The 22,620-nt window shown below is 54.5% G+C and overlaps 5 protein-coding genes across 5 annotated transcripts; 1 reads left to right on the forward strand and 4 right to left on the reverse strand.

Moving 5' to 3' along the window:
* Positions 1–1,042: 1,042 nt before the first annotated feature.
* Positions 1,043–2,719, reverse strand: POSPLADRAFT_1043330 (hypothetical protein; the record flags this gene model as incomplete). Its single annotated transcript, XM_024478284.1, has 6 exons — positions 1,043–1,187; positions 1,225–1,667; positions 1,849–2,134; positions 2,185–2,284; positions 2,336–2,446; positions 2,575–2,719. 6 exons carry the CDS (start codon positions 2,717–2,719, stop codon positions 1,043–1,045), a joined length of 1,230 nt encoding a protein of 409 aa, XP_024342492.1.
* Positions 2,720–4,685: 1,966 nt separating this feature from the next.
* On the reverse strand, positions 4,686–6,469 carry POSPLADRAFT_1052368 (hypothetical protein; the record flags this gene model as incomplete). The annotated part of the gene is made up of 4 exons (XM_024480267.1): positions 4,686–4,810; positions 4,868–4,890; positions 4,947–5,292; positions 5,353–6,469. The coding sequence occupies 4 exons, from the start codon at positions 6,467–6,469 to the stop codon at positions 4,686–4,688; spliced, it is 1,611 nt and encodes a 536-aa protein (XP_024342493.1).
* A 2,269-nt stretch (positions 6,470–8,738) lies between these two features.
* POSPLADRAFT_1038349 (hypothetical protein) lies at positions 8,739–9,444 on the forward strand. The gene has a single exon (XM_024477373.1). It carries the CDS (start codon positions 8,918–8,920, stop codon positions 9,290–9,292), a length of 375 nt encoding a protein of 124 aa, XP_024342494.1. The 5' UTR covers positions 8,739–8,917; the 3' UTR covers positions 9,293–9,444.
* Positions 9,445–9,799: 355 nt separating this feature from the next.
* On the reverse strand, positions 9,800–11,462 carry POSPLADRAFT_1133027 (hypothetical protein; the record flags this gene model as incomplete). Its single annotated transcript, XM_024484292.1, has 2 exons — positions 9,800–10,212; positions 10,271–11,462. The coding sequence occupies 2 exons, from the start codon at positions 11,460–11,462 to the stop codon at positions 9,800–9,802; spliced, it is 1,605 nt and encodes a 534-aa protein (XP_024342495.1).
* A 7,824-nt stretch (positions 11,463–19,286) lies between these two features.
* On the reverse strand, positions 19,287–22,531 carry POSPLADRAFT_1133551 (hypothetical protein; the record flags this gene model as incomplete). Its single annotated transcript, XM_024484362.1, has 6 exons — positions 19,287–19,369; positions 19,503–20,662; positions 20,724–20,829; positions 21,489–21,572; positions 22,142–22,370; positions 22,454–22,531. The coding sequence occupies 6 exons, from the start codon at positions 22,529–22,531 to the stop codon at positions 19,287–19,289; spliced, it is 1,740 nt and encodes a 579-aa protein (XP_024342496.1).
* Positions 22,532–22,620: the final 89 nt, after the last annotated feature.

The following is a 22,620-nucleotide window of genomic DNA, read 5'->3' on the forward strand; positions in this document are numbered from 1 at the left end:
CATATCCTCCATCCAGCGCCCGTCCCTCTCCCCTCTCAAACAGCTCCACTTCCCCGGCTCCCCCGGCCGTCTCCGGGCTGTGCCCCAGGCGCCCCTTTGTTCCCGCTCCGCCCGGCCGTCTCGCAGCGTCCTCCTCGGCCCGTCTGCCACCCCCGCCGCCGGCTCGCCCGCGTTGTGTTCGAGACCTGTGTCATCCACTTGCCCCCGGTCCCCGACCAAATGCTGCGCATGGCAGCCCACTTTGTTCGCTTCTTCCTCTCACCGGCGCGCTTCAAATACGCAATGATCAGATGCTCACTCGGCCGCGCGAGAGTCCGGCTGCCCCGGTCATTTATTTGCTAAAATCCAGCAATGCCATCGCTCAGCGCCGCTAGTCGTCTCCGCTGACCGTATTCGACACCTTCAGAATAGCACACCGCGTAGCCCTTCGTCCCAGGCAATTCATCACCCATCTGTCCGCATCCTGATATCTCTGCCTCCTGTCCTCGCCATACCAGCCTATCATGACATCCAGGCACCATCCTGCTATCTCACGTCGTCGGTCTGTACGTTATACATGGATATCCGGAGTCTGCGTAGGAAGGAAGTGTATCACGTTTTGCCCACAGGAGACCAGTCTGTACCCCTCATGCCGCTGATAAGTTCCAGTTGAACTGCAATTCTATTCCAATGATGTGATATAATGACACTCTCCGTAGCTGACGAGCATCCAGTCACATTTGACTGCGTTTGCACCGTATCATCGTGGCTCCCGCCTGCTCATCCGCACAACTGTATCCGACTCAAGAACTGCTCTATGGGCCGCACCTGCTGTCATGATTCGTGCAACGACCGAGTTATGGTCGTGTAGTTCAGCTGATTGAACACGCATGTTGCGTGCAGACAAGGCCGGGCCGGGGTCGATGGTTCGACTCCCGCTAGTGAAATCCCATTATGATCTGACTCACGCCGGACTGATGTCACTGAAATTGAGCCAGGGAGGCTTGCGAGCTGGTACCCGTCAGTATGACTGACCACTGAGTTTTTGCATACCACTATCCCTCTATTCAGCTCCTTTCCTTCCAATTCTTGTCTTGATACCTGTTTGTCCAACCAGCCTGTCGCCGGCTGAGTTTTTATTCATTTCTGCGGATTTATACCACCTGCTGGGATCATCCTCCTGCTGTGACAAGTTTTCTTTCGAAGAGCTGTTTGTCCACTATTCAAGACTGGTGAGCGACTTACCATTTGTGAACAGTTGATCCACCATCGTTGTGCGCCTTGCAAAACCCGCGTCTCCGCCGGATATCGGCCATGGTGGTCTGTGACCTCAGCTTCGCATGTACTGACCTCGTGCAGCACTCCGCCCGTCCGCTCAGCCTTCCTTCTCCCATCACAATCGCACTTTCACATCGCGGACACCAGAACAAGGGCAGTACGGCGCGTCTTCCACGCCCAGCGCCTCCAGCGGGACCGGCAATGGCGTAGATGAGGCTGACATTGCGGCCCCGTTGAGCGTACGAGGTCCGCACAGCCATAATGTGCGTTCGGAGACGCGGGATTGTGCGCGCTGGCCTACTAGCGTTGTGGTATGCGGCGATGCAGAGAGGGGGCGGAGATGGAGTGGGGGCGTCTAACAGCATGCAGTGCCGACCTGCAGGTACGGAATCCTCGTAGGGTCTTCCGTCCTGCGAGAGATGTCCGCGCGGGTCCTTGTATGCGCCAATGGTGTGCGCTGGCCACTCTTCTGAGGTGACCTCTGGTGCACGGTTTCCCTCGTCGTGTCGACGACTTGATTATTTACTCCTAAAACGTTTATAATCCGGCTTATGTCCCGAGAAGGGCGGTGCTCTACGTCGGGTGACACACGCTTGTGAGCATCGTGTCGGGGGTTGCGGTCGCATGGCGTGGGGGTGCGCGAACAGTGTCGGAGACTTGACCAGCTCGTGAGCACCACGGACGCCGGGACCGGTTACGCTCAATGGACCCTTTTTTGACTCGGACCCAACAGGGTGACTTGCGATACGGCGCGCCATCCCAAAACACTAGGTCCACCGATCTGGACGCTCCGCCCATCCTTGCGCGGGACCATCCATCCGGGTTGGACTTTCGAATGGGGCACCGATGCTGCATCGACAGCACCATTGTGGGGACGCTGATAACTCAAGCGAAGTCGCTGAACTTAGTAGGACGCAGCCACCTCACCGCCCGTCTCTCGCCTCGTCATGGCCAGAGTACACGTAGATGCCGCGCTCCTCGACGCTTTTTGTGCGGGTGCGCGCAGCACCTCCTACAATCTTCCCGTCTGCTCACTCGCACGTCCTGGCCCGCCCTGCGCATTCTGAACTGAACCTACCTTCCCCGAAGGACAAAGGGTCGATATCGTGCCACGGATATATAGACATGATACCATTGGCGCGTTGCAGCGAGATGCCCTTTTCCTCGCGGTCATGCAATTGGGTCGCGGCTGCGCAGGTCAAAGACACAAGCCCGCCGGGCGGCGATGAAAAGAGGTGGACGCAGACGGGTCTCGCGTTGATAGCCTAACCTGACCCGTCAGAGCGGAGACACGATCATCGGCTCCTTACTGTCTACTGTCCACCACTCTCGCCGCGAAGCACCTCCAGGTCCTCTGAACTCCCTGCGCTGCCTTCCTCTCCTGCAGTTTTTCTGTGTTGGTGCTCGCAATGCTTTGCGCGTCACAGCGGACACCAGAACCCATCTCGATCTCTGCATACATGACAGGGCAGCGCAATTGTGCTTCACACCAAAGCTGTCAATCATTGGCTGCCAGGTAGCGATGCAGAGACGAGCGAAAACAGCTGATGACGCACGAATAGAAAACAGGCAGGTATGCACATACTGCCAGCTAGAGCGCGTGCAAGCAGAGGTCTACAGAAGACAGAACTCGGCGAACGTCCGTATATCACCAACCGTGGTCTAGCTCCAAGACGCACTGAAATGACTACTGGGGGAGGACGTCTGTGCCTGCGCTTTTCATGTCTCCAGGGCATGAGCTCGCGAGGCGAGAATTGGCAGGTATGCGTCCTGCTCTGGACACCTCCGTCTCACATTCTGCACCTGAAGTGGACACGTCAAGAGGGAGCGGGGGTTCTCGTGGATCAGGATGGTATGTATTTGTTCGTGCCGGCCTGTTGAGCGTTGCGCTAAGTGCCGACGGTGAGTAGAGATGGCCTGGACGCGTACTTATACGCGGCGAAGTGGAGACGTGCGTGTAAGGATGATAATATGGGATGTTCCGTCCTCTGAGAGATGTTCATGCGCGAAAGTGTATGAGCTGATACTTTGTACAGAAGATGCCGGTGTGGTCAGCCCTTGTTTACGTCTGTCTGCGCGTTGACTAGTTTATCTATTGGTAGACCCTCGAGCGCTGCTACCAGAATCGACGATGCACGCCAAACATCGATATTACAACTCGTGCACAACGTGATGACCTGTGACTCGGCCCGCCTTTTTCAACATCAGGTGAACCGACCTGGCCAGCGGCACCGTTCTTGCACGGGAGTACCTGGTCGGGTTGGATTTTAGAATGCGCAGCTATCCAGGAAATACTTGCCACCTGTCCCTTGCTTGTTGGTCGTCTCACCATACGCGAGTGCGGTGCGTCTCGACAGTGCTTCGAGCCCCACGACCTCATTTGCCACACCAGTTTCCGTCTTCTCACTCGCTCAAGCTTGGGCGACGTTCGACCGAGCCAATATCTGCTCACAGACAAATGCTCGATAATGCATGTCATGGATATATCGACACAGTTCAGCGATTTGTGGACAGCGCGTATCGTACACAAATCTCGAGATAACAAGCACTGATAGCTGAGCGAAGCAGATCATACATACGGGCGTGACGCGCAGAACGGGGGAACGAGTCTCATTACACGCCGAACGCGATAGAGACAGCGGATGGGCAAATTATCACAGAGAGCAGGTGATACTACGTACGTAACACGATGGGCAGAGCTGGGTAATGTGCTAACGATACACATTGATCACGATAGCAGTAGACCGAACAAATAAAGCAAATAGACAGAATGTAACAGGGAGAGCGGCTGTTAGTATGCACAGAGCACACAAAGCAGAGGACGAACAGCGCCGTTTAAGCCAAGAAAATAGCAATCGAACGAGAAATGATATCGAGCGTAGACCCGCCGGGCAGTCCGATCGCCCATAGGGTGGCTACATCGAGGATTGTGTTTGAAGCCATTACGGTCCGGAAGAACACAAACGGACGGGGACGTCCCTTGACGTGGTTAACCAGAGTCGAACTCGCTACCACCAGTGCAGGGAGGAACGAGGGCAGATTGACGCACAACCCGGGCCATAGTCCGGCACAATGGTATCATTACGGACGATGCGAGGCACGCGCACGCACGTGGAGAGGGAGTCCGAAGCATTGTTGGCCAGCGAAGGAGCAGCCCAGGGTAGGTCATGAACGCGTCGACAGTCTCGATGGAGGATCGCGCTCAGGGCACAAAGGGTCAAACGGCCAGCATCAGACCTGTCTGCCCTCCTGTCGCAAGGAATGACGGAATTACGACGATGGATAGAGGCCACACTTCGCCGGAGTTGCGCCTGAAGACGCTGTATGTGCGTAGGTTGAGATGGAAGGAACGACGAGATGCCGTCACACGACGTAACGGCACAAAAGGTCGATGTCGGGGATTTGCAAGGGTGTACGCGCGGAAGCCTTCAAGACGTATGTGTTGGATAATGCATGAATGTAGTAGAATTGGAATTTAGTGAAAGGGGCCTTTCTCCGCGCCCAGCGCGAGCGAGGAACTTATAGAACTCGTCTTCTTCGTCTTCATCTTCATCTGCAGACACCGGTCGTCAGTGATCACCTCACCAATCCAGCTCGATATTCATTGTACCTGATGGACGATCCACACGAATGCTATGAACAAGCCACATCCGTCAGAGCCGCAGCGACGACGTCACGAAGGTACGCACCGCAGAATACGCCGTGCATCCAGCTTTGGTAAGCATGACTCCACCAAAGCTTCGGGAAGATCTGTGAATTCATTCTCAGGACAAAATACCATTTCCACCTCTCGAAGTGTTTTGAATGAAGTTTTGGAGAGAGCGGCATCGAGATGGCGGAGGTCAGCCCACAACTTTGCGAGGTCTGCCTTGTCCGTAAAAATGAAGAGCAAATCGATGTTAGAAATGTGTGCTAATGTGACCTGGTGAAGAAGCTGCAATAGAAGAGCAAGCGGTGAACCACCCTCATGAGTGATCTCGACCTGAACAACAAGGTGTTTGAGATGTGTATTCGCCGAAATATTAAAGCAACAAGCTAGAGGTCCGATGTGTTACTGTGGGGGTAACCTGGCAAGGATCATGTTACGGGGCGCACCTGTGCTCGGAGCTGCATATGTGGATGCTTCGTTGAACAGCGGTAATTTGTCTTGCACGAGTTCGTTGAGTCTAAGATACTTGAGTGATTGGACAGCATGCGTGACGAGTCTATTGAGAGCGATATCTATGCTCGTTCCTCCACGCGAGGACGGGGACAGCCAAACATCGATGCCTTCCAGGCGGCGACTGGCACCAGATTGAATGAGGAGGTCGACGAGGTCATGCACCGACTGGGGATCAGACCACAACGAGAAGTCTTCGTCCAACTCAATCTTTGTCAATTTGGATAGCATAGGGACATCACTGAGGTTGAAGCCATGTTCCGAGAACATGAAATGCCTCACGATTTTGAGGCGCTTGAGGGCGGGAAAGGCGCAAAGCAAGCGGCCAAAGGTAGCAGCCGTAGGAAGGATGACGTCGATGAGAGTCAGAGCTGTGATATTGCTCCATGGAGACGGAGAGGCCTGTGTCTGCGCTAGAATCATCTCAAGCAGTCCAGCGGTGTGCGTTGCGAGTGACCTGCGTCGATCCATGTCGGACTGTTCGGGCAGGACAACAAGGAACAGCTTGGAAGCGGACGACAAGCGCAAGGCCGACAACGTCCGCGCATCAATGGCAGTCTTCGCGAACCTGACGTCACGGAGGAAAATACACCTAGGGAAGGTGCAGACGAGGCGCCAAAATGTCAGGACGGTAGGGAACGTGACGTCCCATAGGACGAGGTATTCGATGTCGAAACAGGCCAAATCGAGCAAGAGGGAGCGCAGATCGAAATCGTGCACAGGCCACTCGGCTCTTTTAATCTCCAGCTGCTCCATGTTCGTCCACTTTCCTGCGAGCCTCGATGCAAAGGTCGCCAAGTGTGGAATCTTACCACTGCGGTTTTCTCCCAAGATGCGCACTTTCTTTGGTCCCGCCCAGCGCTGCCTCAGATTGATGCTCGCAACCCCCTCCTTCGTCCTAAATGTCATCTTCTCTGGAATGTACCTCTCCGATCTCTCCTTCAGCAAGCCTTCACTGGCCTCTGCAAACGCTTCCAACGCGTCGTATTCGCCCTCTGCACCGAGCGCATCGATAACCAGCAACCAGACCTCCAGCGGGAGACGTCGAAGCATGGCCGTCGGCACTATGCCTGTGGTAATACTGTGGAAGGTGAGTCCAACTGACATTTCCCTATGCTGACACCGCCATGCACCTGTCTGTATTGTCCATTGCAGCCTCGCCGTCTAGTGGAGGCCGTGGACGGTCGAGAAGTAGGTCTCGAACGAAGATAGGCACCACCGCCGTCCTTGTAGGAGGTATGAGATGATGATGCGCTCGGAGAGCACAGAAATCGGGGTTTTTTCCCTGACTCACTGATGTCCTTCAGTTACATTTCCTGAATCCACAGAGTTCACCATTACTGCCAACAACCCTCGAAATGATTGATGTTCCTCCGACATGTGGGATGATGGTGTGATCGCTGACATGCGTCCTATCGTGCCCACGCTCGGCGGGGGGCGGAGAGGACCCGGAAAGACAGTAGGGAATGCGTTGCAAGTATGCGCAGCCTCGCCTTCTTTATGTGACGGAGTAACGTGGCAGTGCCTGTGTCCCATCTTGTGTCCTTCCATATAGTCGTCAACTCAGACTTTGATTCCCATCACCGATGCCTCATCCATCTCCGTATCGCCAAGCTCGTTGACGTCTCATCGCACCATCCGGGAAGCTGGAAAGGGCACATGTTCAACGTGCGCATTGCATCCGCCCATAGCCTCCCGGTGCTGCCCCAAACCCTATATACAGGGTGCCTCGAGAGACACCTTTGATAAGCGCAGACTTCCGCGGCATGGAGTCAAGGTCGCGATTCATACCAATCGGGTGCGCTCGCCTGTCTCCGTAGTTTCGATACACGCCGGAGATTCCAATAATTTCGCTCTAATTCAGGAAAGGAATGCAAAGGCCTTGCGGTCTGCGAACCGCACAAGGCTGAGCCAGCTCGTCCGGACGCCTGGTGCTATGTAGTGCACATCATGCATCATAGATACCCAATTGCTGACGGTGGACCGCTCTGTTGTATGCAACTCGCCCTGATCTAATACGTGACCACCGTGTGTTGATAGAAGCTCGTCAGCTGGATGCTATGTGACTACGGCACGCATACAGTCTTTGTGCGTAATCGGAATACAAGTATCCTACGTCAGCGTCCTTTCCAGCCGTGTATCGTAGGGGGTGGTCATGGCGCGTCTCCTTAGATTCCGTTTACACTCCTGGAGGCAATGATGCTTAGCCCAACCCCCGCGTAGAAATTCCTGTGAGGCGTGTCTTTGAGCGGACATATATAGGAAAACAGAGAGGATGGGCATCATATACTCCTAAACACTTGTATGGCAGTGTCCATCACGGTGTGCCCATAGATAACGCCCGAGCAAGTCCATCAACGGCGCGAGCGCACCCGTGAGCTTATATCAATCCCGTGTTCCATTCCGCAGGGCGTCCTCTAATGTGCACGGTCATCTGTCTTGTGAAGATGACATCAAGGCGACATCAACCCGAAGTGAACGCTGGGACGGGACATGAGATCGTCTGAATGAGACGTAATCGAGCTCTTCGTTGAGTTTAACAGCGGGAGAAGAGTTACCAAAGGCGCGGAGTGTGCAGTACGCCCATTGATGCACTTGCCACACAGTCCATTCGACCAGAGGGCAGGCGGAAAGTGAAGCGATGAACGATGGTCTGCGCACTTTGATAGAGAAAGACTCATCATGCAATGGACTAGAGCGATCGCCAATACCAGACGGACAAGAGCCGACTCTGCGGCTATCAACGTTGTCTGTGCTGGGGCTCATTGGGTATTCGCAGGACAAGACACTCGACACGCGCATATAAGAGGATAGACATGAGCCGAGGGAGGGACTGAGAAGAAATTCCATAAGGAAGCTGAGCTGATGTTCGAGTGAGCTTCCGATGACTTAAAGAACTCGATAGACGGAGAACATGAGGTTCGACATTGGATAATCGCTGCACCAAAGGAGGACGAACAAGCGCCGAGGCGGTGAGAGGCAGTTCGGCGTCAGCGCTCAGCGTTTGTGTAGTGAGTGGATTAGATAGTGTGACCTGTAACTCTGACAGACGAACGGGCGGCGAGGTTATTTGTGCGAGATGCGAATGCGAACTTCTCTCTTGTTGCTGGAGGGGTCACGGGTAAGGGCGGTATCAGGGCATAGTTCATATCTTCGCATCGACGCATCAACCAGGGTGAAAATAGGTGGATTTTTGATAGGCCCCGCGTAGTTGAATGGTGAAGGGCCGCGGTGTACAACGTCCACACCAAGTAGATATCTGCGGGAAGGCAATCCGGGCGTGACGAGCAGAACGGGAGAACGAATCGCAGTACGCGATAGTGACAGACCGAAGGAGTAGAGCAGATATACGACAAATAGCAGCAGAGCGCAAGTGATAGTACGTACGGAACACGATGGGCGGAGCGGAGCAATGAGCTACGGCACACATGTATCGCGATAGTAGCAGACCGAAGGAGCAGAGCAGATGGACAGAAAGGAACAGAGAGAGCGGGTAACAGTATGTACAGAGCACACAAAGCAGAGGACGAGCAGTATCATGGAAACCAAGAAGATAGCAATGGAGAGGAAAATCGACATCGGTGCAGTCCGGCCGTAGGGGCGTCCAGAGCGGGCGCTACATCGAGGATTGCGTTTGAAGCCACTACGGTCCGAAGGAACACAAACGAAAGGGGGGACGTTCCTTGGCGTGGTTCACCAGAATTTAACTCTGTCCCACCAGGGCAGGATGGAGCGAGAGCAGACCGAATTGGCGCAAACCCAGGGCTATACATCTGCAGGATGGTATCTTCACGGGTAATGCGAGGCGCGTGCATGCGCGTAGAAGTGGAGCTCGAAGCACCGCCGGTCAGCGAAGGCTTAGAACGAGCAGTGTAGGGTCTCGACGGCTGATCGCATTCGGAACGAAGGGGGCCAAGGGCCAGCGTCGACCCCACCGAGCCTGCCGCTGTCGCAAGAACGCTGGAGTGATGGAAGATGAACCAAGTTTATAAATCGGCACCGGTGGAGGCCGACGTTCTTTTCCCGGGGTCGCGCCTGAAGAAGCCAATGTAGGTGTGCTGGGCGTCCTGAAGGCGTAGCATCCCGGTGACCGCAGGACGCATGTGCACAGATGGGATGGTATCAAGATGGATGAGGACGATGAAGTGCCGTTGAACGACGCAACCGGGGAAAGGGAGAAGTCAGAAACTTGTAGGAATGTACGTGTGAGAATTTGTGAGACGTTTTACGAATGTGGAAGAGTTGTGATTTGGTGAAAGGCGCCTTTCTCTGCGCACAGTGCCGCGGGGGACGCCTAGAAATTGTGCGTTTTACCTACAACACCGGTCATCAGATATCGTTTTACTGATTCAAGCTCGGTCTAAATTGTACCTGATGGATGTCTCACATCAATGCTATGGACAAGACGCATCCATCAGAGCCGCAGTGAGGACGCAAGAAAGGTACGCACCCCAAAAGGGACCGTGCATCCAGCTGTGGTAGGCATGATGATACCATGGCTCTGGGAATACTTGTGGATTCATTCGCAGGATGAAAGGTTATCCAGACACCTGCAAGCTTGTCAAATGAAGTTTGGGTGAGAGCGGCGTCCAGGTATGGGAGGTCAGCCCACAACGTTGCAAGGTCCGCATCATCCGTGAGACGAAGACGCAATTCCATGTGATGAGAGATTGTTAATGTAATCTGGTGAAGAAGGTCTAGTAGAGGAGAGATCGATGAACTGCCCTCACGGGTGATCTCGACTGAACAGAGAAGGTACGAGAGATGTGTATTCGCCAAAACATCGAAGCAATTGGCTAGAGGGACGGTGTCTGAGTGTGAGTAACTTTACAAGGACCATGCTACGGGGCGCACCTATGCTCGGAGCTGCATATGCGGAGGCTTCATAGAAAAGCGGTAAGTTCTCCTGCGGGAGCGCCATGAGTTCAAGCCACTTTAGTGATTGTCCAGCATGCTTGACGAGTCTATTGAGAGCGACATCTATGCTTGTGGGTACACGCAAGGACGGGGACAGCCAAGCAGTGATCTTTTCCAGGCGGCGACTGGCACCAGATCGGATGAGGATGTCGACGAGGTCATGCACGGACTGGGGATCAGAGCATAGGGAGAAGTTCTTGCCCAGCTCTATAGTTCTGAATCCCGATGGCATGCCAGGGTGCGGCGGGACATCGGTGGGGGTGAAGCCATGGTCTGAAAATGTACATGGCCCATGGATGACGAGCAGTTGGAGGTCGGGAAGAGCGTAAAGCAAGCGTGCAAAGGCAGCAGCCGTCGGAAGCGTGACATCCCACAATTCCAAAGACCAGACCTTGCTCCATGGAGGTGCCCTGAGAGATAGCACGGGCTGCGCTGAAATCACCTGAAGCAGCCCAGCCGAGTCCGTTGCGCGTGATCCAGGGCGACGGTCAGACCACAGCCACACGTGCTCCAGGTTGGTAGCGGACAGCAGGCGAAAGGCCGAGAATGCCCGGCCACCGATGGCAGTCTTCACGAACGTGACGTCACGGAGGTAAAGCCACCTCAGGTGAGGCAAGGTGCACACGAGGCGCCAAAACGTCAGGGCCGAAGGGAACGTGACGTCGTCAAGGTTGAGGTGGCAGATCTGGCTCAAGCAGCCCAAATCGAGCAAGAGGGTGGGCAGATCGAGACCCTGCGCCCGCCACTCCGCTCTCTCGATCGTCAGCTGCTGCACGTTTGTCCATTTTTGTGCGAGCCTTGATGCGAGCGTGGCCAAGTGTGGAATCGGAAGCCGCTCTCCACGACGCCTTCCTCCCTCGGTGCGCACGTGCCATGGTCCCTCCCAGTGCTGCCTCACCTTGATCCTTGCAACCTCTTCCTGCGTCCTAAATGTCATTTCCTCTGGAATGGCCCTCTCCGCTCTCCTCCTCAGCAAGCCTTCACTGGCATATGCGCACGCGTGCAACGCATCGTATTCGTGTTCTGCACAGAGCTCATCGATGATCTGCAGCCAGATCTCCACCGGGAGCAGTATGGTTGTCGAGACTATGTCTGCGGTAGTACTGTCGAAAATAAGTGCAACGGACATTTCTGCGTGGTCAAGTGGAAATGCACCTTGTTGTGTTGTCCATTGCAGCCTCGGAGTCCAGCGCAGGCCTTCGACGGTTGCGACGTAGGTCCCGAACAATCGTCCTTGCAGGAGGTATGAGACAATGATTCGCTCGAGGAGCACAGAAATCGGGGCTTTTGGCCCAACACACTTACTTTTTTGATATTGAATTGCTCCTTCGGAGTCCTCAGAGCCTTCAATAGTTTTCTCGATTCTCGAAATGTTCTATCCCTCGATCTCTCTCGCGACTTTCGAGATGATGGTTTAATCGCTGTCAGGCGTTCTATAGTTCGCACGCTCGACAAGAGCAGGTCGAAGAGAACTTGAAAAGGCAGGATGGAAGGGGTGTAGCAGGCGTGCGCAGCCTCGTCCCCTTTGCGGATTATATAACGAAGCAATGAGGCTGTGTCATTGATCCTTCTGTCCCGCCTCGCTTCCTATAATATAGTCGTCAACTCAGAACACAATTGCAATCTCCCCGATGCGTCTCTGCCTCGTTGATCTCCGCGTTGCCCTCGCCACCGTCTCACCGCACTGTGCGGTTCAGGCGGCTGGAAAGGACGCGCACTCAACATGCGCATCCCGTCCGTCTACTATTTCTCAGTGCAGTTTCAAACCTCATATATAGAGCCTCTCAACGAAAGCCTTTGATGAGCATAGAAGGCTGCTGCGGTATGCATTGAAGGTCGCGATCTAACTCCAGATCAATAGGCCGCGCTTGCCCTCCTCCATGGTATCAATACACGCTGGAGATACTGGTGATCCCCCACTGATGCAGGGAATCGATACGAAGGCCTTGGGATCTACGAACAGCCCAGGGCTAAACCAGGTCATCCGGGCGCCTGGTATTGTGCAGTGCACGTCAAGCATCGTGAATATCACCTCTGCAGTGCGAGCGGTGGATCAATCTTCCTCATGTCCCTTGGATGTATTGACTTCTTCGATGTCAGGGCCTGAGAGCCTTCTGGTGTACGCAACCCGTCCCTCATCTGATACGTAGCCATCCTGTGTTGATGGAAGCATTTTGGCTGGATGCTGTGTGACTACGGCACGCATGCAGCCGTTGCGCGTAATTGGGATACAAGTATCCTACGTGAACAGCCTGTGTAGCCGTGTGCTGCAGGCCTGGCGCGTCTCCGTAGACTCCATTTGCACGCCCTAATGCATAGCTCCCCGCGTAGATATTCTTGTGAGGCGTGTCTTCTCATAGAATCTCAGACATAATGGACGTCATGTGTTCGTTGACATTCGCAGGGCGGTGCCCATCACGGTGTGACTTCAGACAGCACTCGAGTCGTTTCATCAACGGCGCGGGCGCACTCGTAAACCCGGCCTTATCCCGCGTTCTATTCCGCAGGGACTCCTATAATGTATGCGATCGTCTATGTCTCCTGAAGACGACATCTCAGTCACATCAACCCGGAGTCAACACTGGGACGGGACATGAGATTGTCTGGAAGAGGCAACGAGACACATCAGACCACATACAGTGTGCTTATCGCGCCAATCGAGCTCTCTGTTGAGTTGACGAGCGTCCGCATCGTCTCGTACAAGGGCGGACAGTCAAGATCTTCAGGTGACGAATGCTGAGCTGTTTTATGTGTCGAGTCGCACGCCAACAGCAGCGGAACATAAGGCAAGGCGGGTAAGTGGATAGTATAGCCTGACGCACTCACACCGAGTCCCTCTGGCAGAGGATGAGGCCGGACCGTGACCTGCACACTCTCACCATACACATACAGTGGCCCATCATGCAATAGACATATGCACGAGCAAACACAGACGCCATATCAATAACAGCCGGCTTCGCGACCGTCAGTGTCGTCGATGTGTATTCCGGGCCGTGGCTCATTGGGGTCTTCTCGGGATAGGCCACCCGGCGACGCGCACATAAAAGAATGGACATGAGCCGAGAAGGCATTGAAGGACAATTTCATGAGGAAGCTGAGCCGAGGTCCAAGTGAGCTTCCGATGGATGTGAACCCGGCAGTAGTCGACAGACGGAGAACCTGCTGTTCGACATATGGATCGTCGTCGTACCAAGGGAAGACGACGGTGCACTGCGGCGGTGAGAGGCTGTTCGGCGTCAAGGCTCAGCGTTTGTGTGGTGAGTCGATTAGACAGAGCGCAGCCAGGAATTCTGACGGAGGAACGCGCAGCGAATTTCCTGGTGCGATATGCAAACGCAAACTTCGATCTTGTTGGCGACTGGAGGAGAGAGGGCTGCATCGGGTCTTCAGGCCCAGCTTATACCTTCGCATCGTCGGTCGCGGTTACATTAGGTAAATCTTTGATAGGCCCCGCATCGTCGAATGGTGAAGGGTCGCAATGTCCAGCGCCCAGACTGGGTAGACAGCTGCGGGAAAGTAGATGCCAGTGGGGCACCCTCCAGCGCCTGCCTTACACGACATCAGGAGCGTGGCTCGCCATGCAACATCGGAGATTGTGTCGCAGACAAGACGGCCATCGTCAAGGGGAAGGCAAGTCCGCTCCAAAACTCGAGTACGCCCAGCCGTACATATAACGAGGGCATGGAGTGGAACCTAAACGACAGCTATCAACTGCATGGTTTCTAGGGTGCTTGAACTGCGAGAGAGCTCACCCGAATTCTCTCGTGGGTCCGTGACTCGGGATGCGGGGCCTACCACATGCCGCATATATTAGATACTCACCGTGCGACCGCATACATATCGTGGGTGGATGCCTGGCAAGCTTCGCGGTTGTACCTCCCTGTAGCAGAGGTGTTGGAATTGCATATGGGCCTTATATTATGCCCACCAGGAACCTCCTTGTCTGGTTGACGAACGTGGTTTCAGGCCAATAGCGACACAGCTCACACGGTCCGGCGGGTGAGTCCCGTCTTGTATCCCTCAGCGATTTTCGTGATGTCGATTTCGCCCATCCTTTGGGAGTTGTTGAGGTTAAGATTGGACTGCTTTACATTCCGACGCACATGTGAGTCAATGGAAGCGAGCAAGGGCAAGTCCTCCATTGCGAGTTTTATTCCTCATGTATGTCAGGGAAGACTATCTCCACACAGGCGAGCATGGCTTACGCGTCGCGCATAGTGGACAATACAGATTCTACATGTCGAAGTAGACACAGCCGAGACGCATCATGTTGTTGCCCGTCAGCACAAGACTCCATCCCTTGGCTTTTGCGACGGTCATTGATGTAGCATGTCAGTGAGCGCAAGTAGTCCTAATCCGCTTGTTCGTTGCCACACCGTGCAATCGGTAAAGTCCAGTCCTTCTGGGCGGCTTAGATGTCCACGTCCACGAGACTGAGTACCGAGAGCACGAGAAGACAAGACGAGTTCGAGATTGAAGCTCGATTAGCTCCTCAACAGGATAAAAGGGCCAGTCAATATTGCACGTCGTCATAAGATGGATCGGAAGTGACTTTGTCAGTCCTGAGCTCCCTGCGCGGTAAACGTGAATATGGCCAGCGAAAAGCGCCCGTTGACGTATCCAAAGGCTTGTGAGGACTGTTTCGCAGAGGTCACCGCATTGGTGGCAGTGGTGGAAAGCGCAAGGCTGCAAGGATCGCTGGGCGCTTGCTGACAGCCATGACCGATGTACGTCATGCGTCATGCGTCATACTCTGGGCACTCTCCTGGTTACTTGTTTGACGATCGGCGAATATAGCAAACGAACGCGACGTCATCGCGCAGTGGACCCATGCACCGCCAGCCTCTCGCCTGTGTTCTGCTCTACACTCTTGCTGCTGACGTACGATTGATTCGACGCGACACCCACTGCACCGCTCTTAGAGCTGCCACAACGACTACCTTCACTGTATCGGACACCGTGCCACTTCGAACTGGAGTTTCCGGACCATAAGTTGCCTAGTCCTCTTCCCTTCCACCCTTCGCATCGCGGACGGCCCTGTAATCGCGCGGAGACATTCTGTGGACTGCACCGCATCGCCACCGTGGATGTCGTCTGCGGCGGTCTTGATTTGGCCTCTGCAGAACCGTCCCGTTTCTAGCTGCGCATGCCTGACTAGAACAAGGGCACCACGGCGCGTCTTTCATGCCCAGTTCCCCGAGTGGAACCGGGAATGCCGTATGCAAGGCTGACATTGCGGCGCCATTGCGCGCACGAGGTCCGCACAGCAATATGTGCATATTCGCAGGCGTGGGATGGTGTGCGCCGGCCTGCCGAGCGATGTGGTGTGCCACGACGCAGCGAGTCAGGGGAGATGGAATGGGTCTAACAGCACGCAGTGCCGACCTGCAGGTACGAAATTCTCACGGATCCTTTCATCCTGCGAAAAATGTTCGCGTGGGACCTTATATACGCCAATGGTCTGTATCGGCCACGCTTCCGAGGCTGACTCTGGTGCACGATTACCCTCGTCATGTCGACAACGTTCTCATTTCTAATCTTATTTTTATAACCTAGTTTGATGTCCGTCGGTGCCCTACGTCGGATGACACATGCTTGTGACTATTTTATCGGGATTTCCGTCGATCATGGGCTATCCGGTCGCACGGCGTGAGGGTGCGCAAGCAGTGTCGGTGACTTGACCAGCTCGTGAGCATGGCAGACGCCGTGACAACAACCGACCACGCACGCCAGACCTTTGTGCCCGGCAGAACGACTTGCGATTCGGCGCGCCACCCCAATCTCCAGCTCCACCGCTCTGTACAGCTCCGCCGTCGTCGTGCGGGGCTATCTGTCCGGATTGGGTCTTCGGATGAAGAACGGACGCTACACGGACAGCACCATTGTGGGGCACCTGATCCTGACGTAGAGCACCTCGAGCGAAGCTGCTGCACGCGTTCGAACGCAGCTATCTCGCTGCCCGTCTCTTGCATCGTCGTGGCCAGAGTACACGTAGCCCTCGACGTTGTTGTTCCCGCTGCGCTCCATGCGCAGCACCCCCTACAATATCCCCGTCCGCTCACTCGCATGGGACTGCGCAACGCTCTCATGGGTCCTGGTCCCGCGCATTCCCCTGCGGCATAAAGATAGGTAGGTCAGCGGAAGGCGCCTGTTGACGCATTCAAAGGCCCGTGAGGACTGCCTCGCCGAGGTCGAGGGGGAGCAACCGCATTCGTGCCAGTTCTGGAAGGCGCAAGCATATCCGTCGTCATAAGGAGGCCGCGAGGACCGCCGGGCGCTCGTTGACGATCGTGCGCGTCAAACAGTGATTGTGATTCTCGTCCTTCATGCATCATGCGTCATGCTCTGGGCACCCTACTTGTTCCTGCTTGGCCAGATGCCTCTTGATACTATGTGGATGGTCTCCGACTAAGCAGAGTGTCGCACTCGCGCTCCATGCTGAAGCTGTCGACAATTTGTTGTCAGCTATCAGGCGGCAGATCGACAAACATAGCTAACGAAACAAGACAGGAAAAGAGGCAGGTACGCGCGTGCTTCCAGTCAGAATACAGAAGCTGTTGACGGCGCTACAGAATGCAGAACCCGGTGACCCCTGCGTGCGTCGAAGGCGGCCTAGCGGCAGAGTCCTTCTCATGTCACACGCGCGTAAGCTCGCGGAGCAAGGACTGGCAGATGTACGTATCGAGTCTCAATGCTCACCTCCATCGCGTCCCGGAGCCGGCCACACGCATGAGGAGTCTTCCACCTGGAGCTTCCGATCCACGTCCTCTACTCTTCTATGCTTACCGTTTCTTACACAAAGGCTATAAGACTTAGAATACAATGCCCTACGCCAATCGGGTGCGATCGCGAACCGTTGATTGGGTGTACGTGCCGCGGAGACTTCTTTGTCTTGAATTCGATCTGCAAATATCGACTCTCACTCTGTTGAACTGATCACCATCTAGATGCCCAGATCCTGAAGACAGCGGATGAGTAGCCGTAGCATTTTCTACGTTCGGCACCTGGACTGGATACGTCAAGGGGGCCGCGATCTCGGTGTGTGAGCATGAACCTGTGCGTGCCCGCCTGCCGAGCGTTGTGCTAGATGAGGGGAGATAGTCCGGATGTTTACGTATCAGCCGGCGAAGTGGTGAAGTGCGTGTATAGAATACGATGTGGTATTTTCCGTCCTCTGAGAGATGTTCGGAGGCGAAATTGTATGCGTGGATGCGCAACCGACCATTGTGCATGGTCCGTCTTGTTGACGATTCGACCGATTCACAGACATATGATGCTGCCACAGGGACTGGCGATACACTCACCTGCTCGGCGGGGTTCAGGCTCCGGATGTGCAGCACTGTGTGTCAATCATGATCTTGACTTTACGTCCTCTAATCGGAGGTCGCAGCTGTATCACTCGATGCGGTTGCAAGCAGCTACTCTGCCACCCGTATTTTGCATTGTTATAGCCCGAGCATGCGAAGACGCAGCCTTCTCCCTCGACCGCGTCTCCGCCAGTGCATCCCAAGCATCACAATTCCACCTTACACGACGCCCCCATTTCCTCACTCACTCAAATATGCATGATGCCTGGGATCGTGAATTATGGTCGGCGCTGCACGTTCGGAGTCCACTTTTACCGCTAGACAGGTGGTCAGGATTACCTGTGACAGATATACAACTACAACTCAATGGCTCGATGAGCAGCGTCTGTCATGTAAAAGCAACGAGATAGCAAGCATTGATAGCTGGGCAGAGCAAATGATACATCCAAGCGAGACGAGTAGAGCGCGGAAGCTGTTTGTAGTACACATAGAACGTGAGAGCGGAAGACGGACAAATAGCAATAGCGAGACGGTAGTACCACCTACAGAGCGTACCAGCAGAGAACAAGAAAAACCACAGTAGCAACAGCACAGCAACGAGCAGACATCATATCGCGCGTAATCTGGTCATACACGCGATGATAGCGATAGCTACATCAAGGATCGACGCTGAGCGGATCTGCAGGTCGGAAAAACATACGAGCATAAGATCGCTCTGTGGCAAAATCAAACGTTCCTTCACTAGTGTAGGATGGAGCGAGGGCGGATCGGGCTGGCGTACACCCTGGGTCATACTTTGGCAGGATGGTGTCGTCGCGGACGACGTAGGGTGCGCCTAACACGGTGGATCGAGACATTCTTGGACAGCGAAGATCGAGCAGCGTGAGTAGAGGTCATGAGCACATCGACTGTCTCGCTGGCCGACCACGCTCAGGCTCAGAGCAAGGACGACCAGGTAATCAGTGTCAGACCCTACCGCATAAGACGCTGACTGACCGACAGTGACGGATGAGGTGTGTCATTGATGCAATTTTAAACATTAATGTTCGCTTGCGTTGCATTTGAGAAGGAAGGTGCGTGGGCGCCGGTGCGTGTTGAGGGTGTGGCGTCTGGGTTGTCCGCAGCAGGCATGTGCAAATGTTGGATGGTATGTTGAGATCGATAGAGCCAGACGATGCCGTTAAAAGGTATAAGTGTAGAGAAGAAATCTGAATGATTTACGCGCGAGGGTTTGCCGGACGTATATGCAGAATACAGTGGGATTGCACTTCGGTGGATAGGCCCTTCGCCGCCTAGCATGAGCAATGAACGCCTAGAACTGGCGCCATTTACCTGCGGACATCGGTCGTCAGTGATGGTTTTACCAATCCGAGCTTCGTGCGCATTTACCTGATAGATTTTCCGCAGCAGCACTATAAGCAAGACATGTGTGTCAAAACACCACCGAGGATGTCATAAGAGTACGCACTACAAAACATGCCGTGCACGTAAATTCGGAAACCACGACCTGACCGTAGCTATTGCACTGTTCATAGATTTATTTCTGTATGGAAGTCTGATCTCCACTTGCAGCCTTGTGAAGTCCTCTCCGAAGAGAGGTGCATCGAGCAGTGAAAGGTCAGTTTGCAGCTTTGCGACGTCTGCATTCACCACGACATGAAAGAACAGTTCGAGCATGTGTACTGATGTGACGTGATGAAGAATCCCCAGTAGAGGAACAACCGATGGACTGTCCTCATTGGTAATTTCGACGTTGAAAACAAGGCGTAAGAGATGAGTATTCGCCGAAAGATCAAAGCAACAGGCTAGAGAGACGATATGTTACTGTGGGACGCTGGCGAGAACCATGTTTCGGGGCGCACCTGTACTCGGAGCTCCATACACGTATGCTTCTTTGAACAGTGGTATACTGTCCAGCGGGAGTACCTGGAGGGTCAATTCTCTCAGTGACTCGCCAGCATGCGTGACAAGTCTATTGAGAGCGACATCTATGCTTGTTGGTACATGCAAGGACGGGGACAAGCAAGCTTTGATGAACCCCAGGCGGCGAATGGCACCAGATTGGATGAGGATGTCGACGAGGTGATGCACAGACTGGGCATCAGAGCACAACGAGAAGTCCTTGCCCAGCTCGAGCGTACATATTTGTGATGTAGTTTCAGGGTGAACAGCGCTCTCTGCAAGGTCGAAGCCCTGTTGCGAGAAAGTGCATGGCCCGTCGATGGTGAGATGTTGGAGGGCGGGAAGGGCGCCAAGTAGGCGTCCAAAGACAGCAGCAGCCGGAAGCTTGACATCCTGGAAACGCAGTCTGGAGAGACGTTCCCATGAAGGTTTCTTGAAGCATGTCATGGTCTGCGCTAGCAGCACAGCGGAGCACGTTGTCGGTGATCTAGGTCGCTCGGTGTCGAGTTCACCGAGATGCAATGAGGAGGGATTCACAGAACTTGAACGGCGCAAGGCCGAGAGCGCAGGGGCTTCGACCTTCATGAACTTGACATCACAGAGGCCAAGCGTATCTAGGTTTGGGAGGCCGCAGACGAGGCGCCAAAACGTCAGGATCGTTGGGAAGGTGATGTCATAGAGGCGAAGATGTTCGATGCCGAGGCAGGCCAAATCGAGTATGAGGGAAGGCAGAACGAGATCATGGACCCGCCACTCCGCCCTCTCGATTGTCAGCTCTTTGACATTAGTCCACTTTCCTGCGAGCCTCGATGCGAATGTCGCCAGGTGTGGAATGGGACGCCGCTCACCGCTCTGCCTCCCTCCTTCGATGCGTACTTCCTTTGGACCCTTCCAGCGCTGCCTCATATTGATGCTTGCCACGTCCTCCTGCGTCCTAAATGTCATTTCGTCTGGAATGCACCTCTGCGCTCTCTCCTCCAGCAAGCCTCCACGGTTGGCCTTTGCGCACGCTTCCAGCGCATCGTATTCGCCTGCTGCACCGGCCTCCTCGATGATCTGCAACCAGATCTCCAGCGGAAGAGTCCGGAGCATGGCTATTTGGACTATGCCTGTGATTGTACTGTCCAAGGTAAGTTAGGTAAGCGCAGCTGACATTTCTGTATGATGATCTTGCCATGCACCTGGCTTTATTGTTAATTGCAGCCCCGATGTTGACTCTCGAGTAGAGATCTGGCAGGCCTTGAATAATCGCGACGTGGGTACAGAACAAAGGCAGTACCGCCGTCCCTGTAGAAAACATGAGATGATGGTTTGCCTCAGGAACACAGGAGCGGACAATTCTGTTCCCCTGACCCACGCTATGTCTCTTGATATCTTCCGCGACGTCCAGAGCGATTTGCTGATTGCTGCAGGCCGTCTATCGTGTCCTGCTCCGCGAGAGGACGTCAAGGAGTATTCGACAAGGAGGGAAGGAAAAGGACGTGATAGAGTCGCACAGCCTCGTCCTCCTTGCAGAAGATTTGACATAGTTATAAAGCCGGTGCTCTCGGTCCCTGCGGCCCACATCGTGTCCATCAACATAATCCTCAACTCATACTTCCACTCCGATCACCGGTGCCTCATCTCTACATCGCCTTCGCTGGCGTCTCATCGCACTGCGCGGTCCAGGAAGCTGAGGACACGTGCTGAACATGCGCATCACGTCTGTTCAGTGCCCCCAAACCTTGTATACAGGTTGCGGAGGGAAGTGTCTGACGAACACAACTAGCGCAACATGGCATAGAAGATCGCTCTAATCTTCCACCAATGGAATGAGCTCGTCCTCTGTGATACTGATACACGCTGGCGACGCTCCTGATCCTCATGCACCGCAGCGAAGGCCTTGGGTCCGCGAACTGCAGAGGACTGAATCGGCTTATCTGATCACTGTATGTTGGGCAACACACATCCAGCGTCGTCGATAACACTTCTGCAGAACTGACCAATGTCATCTGAAGACGACTTCTGCATTGCGAAGACCCATAAGCTTCCTGTTGTACGTAACATGTAGTTGAGCATAACTGGAATACAGGTCGTACGAGAGCGTGCTGTCTAGCCCCATATCAGCTGATGCTCAGGGTAGCTTCAGCGCGTCTCTCTGCACTCCCTTTGCGCTCGCAGACGCCCTGATACGTAGCTCCTGATGCTAATATTTCTGTGCAGCGTGTCTTCGAAGCGGCGCCTCATGATCACCCCCAGATGAAGCTCTCTGTTGAGCTCATAATCGTCCGCAATGCCTCACACAAAGCGGGGAAACCGTTGTCATCAAGAAGTGCGAACTGAGATGGACCCTGGTTCATGGCTTGACCAAGTGTTTCTAACGCAAGCTACTTGAAGGTGCACGCGTCCCAGTGAAGGACAGAATGCGACCCTTGCTTGTTATTGCGTCGGCCAGACCTTTTGTTGAAATAGCGCCACGATACTTTATGAAAGATAAAGTCCGCCACTTGCTGCGAGGTTCCCTAACTCGAGATCACTCGGGCAGAGCGCGAGGCATCGCAGGCAGACTGGAAGGGAGATGTAACGCGTTCTGCGACGTCCGCGGAGCGGACACTCGCACCTGATAGATAAGAGCCGACCTCCGGGCCGTCCTTGTCGTCCAGCACAGAGTGATGCGTACGGTCGTAGCCAGCTGCCATGAATCTCCGGGGCCATACGGGGGGGGCACGAGTCACTTGGGTGCGCGTAGCAGTCAGCGGAACAATGAATCGGCGATCGGCGCCCAGTGTTCGTGGAGGAGCTACTGCGCCGCAAAGCTCTTCAGGTGGGGTGCCAAAGGTCGTTGACGACTGAAATGGGGAAGGCGGAATCAAGCCGCACGAGAGCAGGTTAGAGACATCGGAGGCATGGGCTCGTTGACCTCTCAGTGTACCACATCGTCACCGCTGTCCTGCTGACGGCGGGTAACCCATGGATCATTACCACGACGCCAAGCGCGTCCAGCATCCATAACGAACAGACGACAACGGATGTGCAGATGCCCGCCACACCGTAAGCACTTTCCAGTGACCAGATATATTCATGGAGACAATAATATGT

This window comes from Postia placenta (genome assembly GCF_002117355.1).
Source record: "Postia placenta MAD-698-R-SB12 unplaced genomic scaffold POSPLAscaffold_2, whole genome shotgun sequence".
NCBI classification, from domain to species: domain Eukaryota; kingdom Fungi; phylum Basidiomycota; class Agaricomycetes; order Polyporales; family Adustoporiaceae; genus Rhodonia; species Rhodonia placenta.

Bases quoted from the DNA above. Each gene is read 5' to 3' on its own strand.
- POSPLADRAFT_1038349 (XM_024477373.1), top strand. From the start codon at position 8,918: ATGTACAGAGCACACAAAGCAGAGGACGAGCAGTATCATGGAAACCAA.